At 43.9% G+C, this 8,790-nt stretch overlaps 1 protein-coding gene across 2 annotated transcripts; it reads left to right on the top strand.

The window, feature by feature from the left end:
• The first annotated feature begins 2,288 nt into the window (after positions 1–2,288).
• PSMD6 (proteasome 26S subunit, non-ATPase 6) lies at positions 2,289–8,790 on the top strand. 2 transcript variants are annotated; one of them, XM_074914256.1, is made up of 8 exons: positions 2,289–2,524; positions 3,177–3,382; positions 3,932–4,077; positions 5,153–5,372; positions 5,481–5,589; positions 6,786–6,954; positions 8,267–8,344; positions 8,489–8,790. In XM_074914256.1, the coding sequence occupies exons 1-8, from the start codon at positions 2,380–2,382 to the stop codon at positions 8,583–8,585; spliced, it is 1,170 nt and encodes a 389-aa protein (XP_074770357.1). In that variant the 5' UTR covers positions 2,289–2,379; the 3' UTR covers positions 8,586–8,790. The 2 variants fall into 2 exon arrangements, with proteins under 2 accessions (XP_074770357.1, XP_074770358.1); XM_074914257.1 differs by having other exon boundaries at positions 2,365–2,405; positions 3,175–3,382.

The raw sequence follows: 8,790 nt of genomic DNA, 5'->3' as shown, positions 1-8,790 counted from the left end.
CAGCACATAACGAAACTGTGGCTTTTACTGCCACAATGAAGTGGAGATGCCAAAAATGCAGTGATGTTGACAGGGCGTGAGTATTTCTACGGACAGTAAGAATGGCCGGAACTATAATAGTTACACATGACGTGAATTTTGGAAGAGAGGCAGACCTCCAGCTGTGGTTGCAAACCAGTCTTTATTAAGGATTAAGAAAAGAGCTAAGGTGACAGCCAGGTTATCTGCTTACAACAGTGCTGCACATACTTTCCACCTTCCACCCACTGCTGGAGAGACTGGCTGCAATAACTGGACATTGGAGCTGATTCAATTTTTTTTCTTCTTCAATTTTTGTGAGCTAATCCCAGCTCGGCTGCTCACATGAGTAACACTCACCCGTGTGTGCAGTGCCTGAGTGCATGAAACATCAGCCTGACTTAGCAGAAAAAAAACAACCATCCTTTTCTTCCTAAACAAGGCACGCTAAGAATAAACAGCATACCGCAGCTCTGGAGCACGCTGCCCAAAAAATATAGCTGGGGACAAGATTCAAAAGCAAAATATGCAAGAGGTCTAAAAGTGTCTGTCATAAAAAAAAATAAAACAACTAATTAATAGGTCTCTGAGCAAATTGCAAAGGCCAACAGGCGAATAACATAAACACTGCTGCAAAAGATCTACGTGCAGTTCTCTGCAAAGCATCAAAGCAATTCCTTACTGTGCAATCAATACAAAAGTGATTGCAACTTAAAAAAAAAAAAAAAAAAGACAAAAAAAAGAAGACGACTACTAAAGAAACAAAGGAGCTGCCCAACTGAAAACACAGCCTTCTTTATTTCAGTCTAAAACACTGGAACTACAAGCCAATTACTTAAAAGAAGGGAAAAAAATCAGAATCAACATAACAAATATCAGCACTCATGGAAAATGCACCAGACAACAGTTCCTTCCAGCAAACTTCTAAATAATATATAATAAATAAAATGGCCTTTGCAGGAGCCAAGCACCCCGTGCCTGCCCCACCGCCCGGCTCGGGCATCCCCAGCACTGCCCAGGCAGGGGAACAACCCGCAGCCAGCACCGCAATGACAACCGCTGGCCGTGCTTCGCTCTGGAAGAACCAACGGCATTTTTATCTTCTTCCAGGTGACAAATACAAAGACAAAAAAGAAAACAAGGGCTGATACTCAGTGTCTTCTAGCAGACCACCAAGACTTAATTCAAGACATAAAGCACCAGACTGCATCAAATATTTATTTCAATTTTCTCAAATTGGGAGAGAAGGGGAAATAAATGGATCTGTTAATGCACACACTCCTATTACAATACCTTTATTGCAGTGATTCCCGCTTGCCATGGGCCAGACCAAACGTTTCTGGGCTGGATGTTTCCCACTGCTGGTTGAAGCCTTTGCAGACCCCCCGTGATATAGAGGCCCCCCCCAGGGATCCACGGACCACAGGTTGAGAACCACCGGCTTCAGGATAAAAAAGGGCTTTGACAGCGGGTCGCACACAGGGCCTGAACCTTAACACACACGGGACACAACTCCACACACGGAAATTCATGATGACACACACAGTGTTCCCCCCTACGACCCATCTATAAAATTTTTTGGCAGAGACAACGTGCAGGCCGCCCCCGGCGGGCAGGCCCAAAGCTGATGGCGTGGGGTGACACACAGGACCACCCGACCCCGCTGCCCCCCACCCATCTTGGCTCGCCATCACCAAGGGAGAAGGCCCTCGCCACGAACACGCCCCAGCCCCTGGTACCGGCAGCGTTGTGTTGCACGAGGTCAAAAAAGACAAATCCAAAGGTATTTAATAGAGATGTTGAAAAAAACTCGATGGAAAGTACATGGGAATGTGGGTCAGAAGTCAGGAGTGATACTACCTCTAGCCCCAGCCTGGATGAGATATAACCAAAACACAAGTTTTTAAAGCCGCTTTTATTTGCCTTCTGCTTTCGCGAGCCACAGGTGTGCTTCTGGGCAACATATCCCAGCTTTTCGCTGCAACTAGGCTACAAGTTTTTTTATTTTTTTTTTTTTGTCACAGCAAAAGCCGAGATCCCTTTTAAGCGTCTCTCCCTACCTCGTAATCAAAGCATCAAACGTCCGAGAAATCCTTCTCAAAAGCTGAGCAAAACCACACGGCGGCGGAGGGTCACCCGCGCTCTGCCTCCGCTCCCCCTAGAGCCAGCGCCGGCATGGCGGCGGGCCGGCCCCGCGCATGCGCACGATCTCCCGCCGCGGAGACCCCCGCGCCGCCAGGGGGCGCCGCCAGGCGGAAGCCCGCCCGCCGTTTCCGCCCGTCGCGGCTGAGTCACTGGGCCGCGCCGCCTGCCCGCCGCCGCCCGGAGCTGAGCTGCCCCGTCCCGTCCCGTCCCGCCGCCATGCCGCTGGAGAACCTGGAGGAGGAGGGGCTGCCCAAGAACCCCGACCTCCGCATCGCCCAGCTCCGCTTCCTCCTCAGCCTCCGGCCCCGCGCGCCCGACCCCGCCGCGCGCGACGAGCTGATGGCGGCCGTGCGGCTCCACAGTGAGTGCGGCCTGGCGCGGGGCGGGGGGGCTCTGCCCGTCGGGGGGTGCAGGGGAGCATCTCCCTCCCCCTGTGGAGGTGGGGCGGCTCTGTCTGGCGGCCTGTCAGGCCGGAGGCGTGCGAGAGCAGGCGGGGAGCCGGTCTGACTGTCGGTTCATTTGTGCCAGGGACGGTCGGGGGGGGGGGGTGAGTGAGTGTGTGTTTTGAGACGTTTCCCAGCTGCAGGGCGTTAGTCTGACCCTGGGGCATGGACAGTCTGAGAGCAGTGGGGAAAGGGGAAGGGGAACAGGGGTTTGGACATGCCAGGGTGTTGCCTTGTTCCCACTGTTGGCGTCGTGCTGGTGTTTTAAAAGGCATGGGTGTTGAGCACGGGGGTTCACTCAGCTCGGAGTTGGATAAACAGTAAGAAGAAAAGCAAATGGAGAGGGGTAAAGAGAGCAGTAATAAAAAAGAGTCAGCAAAATGAAGCATGACAGGCAAGGGCAGTTAAAACACTGGCTAGGGCACATCTGGATTTAATCGGTACCTGACCGCGGAAAGGACATGGCAGGCATTGACAGTTTGTCGTGTCGTCCTTCAGTGCTCTGCTTTAGAAATACACACGCACTTGTTGCAGCAATTCCCTGCAGCAGGCTTCCTGCTTTTCTTTCAGATATGGCCCCATATTATGAAGCACTCTGCAAGTCTCTGGAATGGCAGATAGACATGGATCTGTTGAACAAAATGAAGAAAGCTAATGAGGAAGAATTGAAGCGTCTTGACAACGAATTAGAAGATGCGGAAAAGATCTTGGGGGAGAGCGAAATCCGAGATGCAATGATGGCCAAAGCTGAGTACCTGTGCAGGATTGGGGACAAGGTTGGTTCGTGGCAGAGGCTTTGTGGGCTCATTAAAAACACTGCATTGTTAGTAATCCTCTTAGCTAGCAGGTTCCAGTGAGCACTGGGTGACTTACCATGTGTTTTCTTGATGGCACAACTCAGACCTGGATGGGAAATAGGGGAGGGTGTTACTGAAATTCAGATCACCTAGAAAAAAAACCCAAGTAGCCCTTGAAAGAAAACATTATTTTTTTTCTTGAAAAGGGAAAAAGTTATTTCCATTTGCAGGTGTTATTTTTCACTTTTGTTGTGTCTAGACTTTTCAAGCTACTTACATACTGCTACTTAATTTCAGGTTATAGAGCAGATTTTCATAGTCCTTAGATTTAAGAGATCTGTGAGGATCAGCTCTCTTAACTTGATTTAAACTTTGATTCTTTAAGATTTTCAGAATGCATGATGTTAAATGTCTGTGGGAGCAAGTCACAACTATCAGTGGAAGAGAACGTGTGTACTTACAGCAGACGTTTTGTAAATATTATAGGTGCTTTTAACCTTCTTACCGTAGAAAATACTGTCTTGTTAGGAGGGAGCTCTGACTGCATTCCGCAAGACTTATGACAAAACTGTGGCACTGGGACATCGTCTGGACATTGTGTTCTACCTCCTAAGGATTGGCTTGTTTTATATGGATAACGACCTCATCACACGGAACATTGAAAAGGCAAAAAGGTACTGCTTGGGTTGTTCGAGTGCACTGAATCACTTGTGAGACAAAGTGTACAAACTAAATGGAAGATAAATACCTTGCTGTCAAGAAATGACTAAGACTGGTTGTGAGACAGAATCACAGTGATGGGTGGGTGTTAGCTTGTGCTAGAGATCTTCCTCTTCCTGGATTTTTTTGAGGGGGAAGAAAGGTTAATGTTTTGTGTCAGCTGTTTTCTAGCAGCTGACTTGATTTTAATTTGTAGCCCGTCCCACTCTCACATTCCTGTTCTGTCGCTGTTAGAAGACAAATAACTTTGGGTGTGATTAGATTGTACGATAAAGTGCAGTGCAGGATTGCCGGCTGAATCCAGCTGCTGCCAGGGCCGCCCAGCTGGCTCTGTGAGGCACCAGCTTTTCCTCTGGAGGCGAGAACCCTGTGTCAGCATGGTGTGCTTTGGTACAGCTCTCCTTCCCTCATTGCCATGGCTAGCTTCAGTGGCTCCCTGCTCCCAACATTTTGACCTTCAGTGGTTGCTGTAGCATGCTGCAGTTCCCAGTTTCAGCCATGAGACACCAAGGCAGAGGGGGTCTTCCCAGTTAGCATGTTCCTTGAGCAACAACTTTTTTTTACGTTGCCTTCTCAGCAGATTTTGTCTCGACCTGTGCTCCTGCTTATGGCCACATCCATTTTGTCTTAATACGATTTTTGAAAAGTGGCAACTTGTAATTTTTTTCTAGGCTGCTAGTTGGATAGTTTTGATTTAAGCATCATACGCAGTGGAAATACGTTGCCACAGCCGGAGGTTGACAGTACTATTTACCTGCACATTTCGAAAGACTGTTGTCACAACTTCAGAGGCGATAAACTTTTCCTTTCAGTTGAAACTTGCACTGTGTGAAAACGTCTGACCTCTTGTGTCCTAAGGAAGCCACTTTCCTACCCCTGACAGGTATACAAAGCTTGGACTCTTTCAACCAGCTGTAACATAAAACAAGTTAATCTTTCTCTGATCACATGGCATCAGTTTTACTGGTCTTGTTTCATGTAACTTAATACATTTACATAAGTAAATTTTTCTTTTTGTTCTATTTTAAGTCTAATAGAAGAGGGAGGAGACTGGGACAGGAGAAATCGTCTCAAAGTGTACCAGGGCCTTTACTGCGTAGCTATTCGAGATTTCAAACAAGCAGCGGAGCTCTTCCTTGATACGGTTTCGACGTTTACATCCTATGAACTTATGGATTACAAAACATTTGTAACGTACACTGTCTATGTCAGTATGATTGCGTTAGACAGGCCTGACCTCAGGGAAAAGGTAAGGAAAGCAGATGGAAACACTGGTTCAAAGAGACATGGCCTTTCTTTAACCTGTTTATCTCCAGCCTGAGAGGGATGGTATTTAAACACGTTTGTTTGCTTTCAGGTTATTAAAGGAGCAGAGATTCTGGAAGTGTTACACAGTTTGCCAGCTGTACGACAGTATCTCTTTTCTCTTTATGAATGCCGTTACGCAGCCTTTTTCCAGTCATTAGGTAAGGCCATGTTTTGTCCTGCAACACTATTTCAGGTGCTTCAGTTACTTGTTTCAGCTCATCCACAACTTTTGTGGAGTAGCTACAGTCTAGAACTAGAGCTACTTAATTCCCCCCTCAAAAAAAAAAAAAAAAAAAGGAGGGGTGGGGGGTTTTTTTAAGCGGTGATCTAAAATTTGCTGCTGTTTGTTTGAAAAATCAGACAAACCAACCAACCTTTGCATACAGTGAACTTTTTGAAAGGTCCCATCTGATAAGGTAGAAAAGCGTTTTGAAGATAGCTGTAGAAAACGATCTTACCTGAAGAGCAAGGTCAGATGGGAAGGCCTTGAGAGGTTTTATCTTTGAAAGAAGTTACAGGACTTGTAGTCTAAAGGCTTTGAAATCTCAACCTGTAAAAGAAATTACATGGAAAGTTTTCTTTGGTGCCACTTGCCTTCTGCTCTGTTTTCAAAAGGGTGATGCTGAAGAAAAGTTTTTCAGAAAACTCTCATTTCTGCCAATTCTCAGACTGCTTATTTTCCTTCTGTGAGATTTAGAATACAAGAAACTAAGATATTTAGAAAAAGCAGAAAAGAAGCCTTCATTCTGTGGAAGACTAGGCCTGAAGAGATTAGGAGCTAAAGGCAGTAGTTTTCTGTTGCTGGCCTTATCACTAGCTGAGAACTAAAACTGTCAGGAGAAAAAGTCGCTTCGGTGCCTGGAAATCCTTGTAACTAACTCAAGATTAACTTTCTGGTACTAGCTCTTATTTCCTTATGCAGCTTTGGGCAACCACATTTCTTCAAGTAGTTCCCTGCCAAGTGCTGCCTGTTTCCCAGGGCCCCGCTGCTCCGTGTGACGGCCGATCCCGGCACTGGCCGGCAGCAAGGTGGTGCCCCTGCAGCAGAGGGGAGGCTGCTCACACCCTCGAGAAAGATTCTGTGCTGACAAACAGAGTCTCGTTACCTTTGCCACAATATTGTTGGCGTGTTGTTACTGCTTCTGGTTCTAGACTGATACAGATTATACAAACTTGCTTCTCTATAGTGTACAACACCTTTCACGTTCTCAGTTGCGCAGGAATACAACATACACTGATTACTTATTAGATGGTGTTACATGTTCCGTTTACATAACTGATATTTTACATTTCTGGGAGATTACTGACTCATTTTCTTTTTTTCTTTTTTTTTTTTTTTTTTCCTCCTTTTCAGCTATTGTAGAACAAGAGATGAAAAAAGATTGGCTGTTTGCACCTCACTATCGATACTACGTACGGGAAATGAGAATTCATGCATATAGCCAGCTCCTAGAGTCTTATCGGTCACTGACGTTAGGATACATGGCAGAAGCATTTGGAGTCAGTGTAGAATTCATAGATCAGTAAGTTATTTGGCTTTTTAAGTTCATAAAGATCTCACTTTACAACTTTTAATTATTTATAATGATGCCATTATGAACAAAAATTCTTTGTTCTGCTTTGATTCTTAATGTGCCAAGTTATGTTTCTGTGGAAGAGCTTGGCTAAATTTAAGTGAACTTTATGTCTCAGTAAAGAATTTGAATCCAGTCTCTCATTACAATTTTTCCAGTATTTCTTTTACTCTAAATCCCATATGAGAAACGTTTTTTATTAATAATTTTGTTCTTTTTACTGCTATATCTTTATTGACTTCCATGCACTAGGAAAGTTAAGATTTTAGAGGATGACTTAGTTCACAGCTATGCAAAAACTTAACTTACAACTGCAGGAATCATCACATTTAACATACCCTACAAGTCACTTGATGTAGTTTTGCTTGCTTTCTGCTCTGTGGACAGGATCTGCTACGTCTCACTTAAACCTACCCTGCAGTCTCAATTTGCAATTCTTTTCCATTATAAAATCAACAGAGTTAGATCATGATGAGAACTAACATGAAGTGAGAAATTGCATTTATGTACATGAAACACTTTGTTTCAAATGCCTTCGCAAGAGTCATTCTACTTTCACAGAGAAGTTTCAGATTTTCTAACACAGAAAAGTGTTACAGAAATATGAATACTGCTTGAAATATTCAGAAATGAAGTAATAAGTGTTTCAAGAGAAACCAAATACCGTTCAACTCAAAGGTAAATATTTTGCAGTCATACTAGTTCTTGTGCTTCCCAGTAATTTATTACTAGTTGTAACTTGTTTTCCTGTTGATCACAGGAATGTTTTCTTCTGCCATCAGTAGTGTGTTGTAGACCACCAGCTGGTTAAGCAAAATACTAATAAAAACCCAACATATTTAGAGCTGCTAGAGAGTAGGGAACTATTAAGAGACTTTTCTAATGAATTGACTGCCATGAAGATACTTACCTCAGGATAAATTCCAAATAGGCACAGGACATGACTGCTGCCTTTGAATTTGAAGAGTAGTTGATGCTAAGCTAAGTGATAAATTTCACTATCTCAGGATGACACTTTGACCTGAGAAGAAAGTACCAAGACATTTTGTATTCAGCTCTCTAGAATGATCATTCTTGTGTGCAATGGCCAAGCTTTCGTAAGATGAGGATGCATAAGATACTTTATGAAAATATATAGGCTGTTGCTTCAGAAAGAGCGTGGTGACACTGTTGTTTTGTAACAGCAGTTTCAGTGCTGCTAGGTCTGCAAGTCCTTGGTGAAACATGGTTTAACCAACTTTTTGTTTTTTCCTTTACTTAGGGAGCTTTCAAGATTTATTGCAGCTGGGCGATTACACTGCAAAATAGACAAAGTAAATGAGATTGTAGAAACTAACAGGTATGCTATCAATTCCTAGAAATTGTTTTTGACAGCTCAGTTGAATTCTATACATTGTGATGGCACTTACTACAGAAAAGTAAGTGGCTTGGTGTAAAACATATTCTCACTTTAAACTTTTTTTTTTCCCCCCACAATTCCTAGGCCTGATAGCAAGAATTGGCAGTACCAAGAAACCATCAAGAAAGGAGATTTGCTGCTAAACAGAGTTCAGAAACTTTCCAGAGTAATTAATATGTAATTTTTTTAATGCAAGGAAATGCAAAATTTAGATGTTAAAAAGATTTTGGAAGTAACCTATAAATATATTGTATAACTTGGTATACTGTAGGTAAAAAAAATTACTAGCAAGAGGGATAGTGTTTTTACTTGCCACTTCATTATGTAAACAATGTTCTGTTTTGGTGTACGGATCCCAGTTCATTTATTAAATGTATGATACAGTT

The sequence above is a fragment of the Athene noctua genome, chromosome 10 (assembly GCF_965140245.1).
Source record: "Athene noctua chromosome 10, bAthNoc1.hap1.1, whole genome shotgun sequence".
In the NCBI taxonomy this organism is placed as follows: domain Eukaryota; kingdom Metazoa; phylum Chordata; class Aves; order Strigiformes; family Strigidae; genus Athene; species Athene noctua.
This window is presented reverse-complemented; position numbering and strand designations above follow the sequence as displayed.

Bases quoted from the DNA above. Each gene is read 5' to 3' on its own strand.
- PSMD6 (XM_074914256.1), top strand. From the start codon at position 2,380: ATGCCGCTGGAGAACCTGGAGGAGGAGGGGCTGCCCAAGAACCCCGAC. The intron at 4,078-5,152 runs GTACTGCTTGGG...TTCTATTTTAAG, and splicing joins AACATTGAAAAGGCAAAAAG to TCTAATAGAAGAGGGAGGAG. The intron at 6,955-8,266 runs GTAAGTTATTTG...TCCTTTACTTAG, and splicing joins AGTGTAGAATTCATAGATCA to GGAGCTTTCAAGATTTATTG.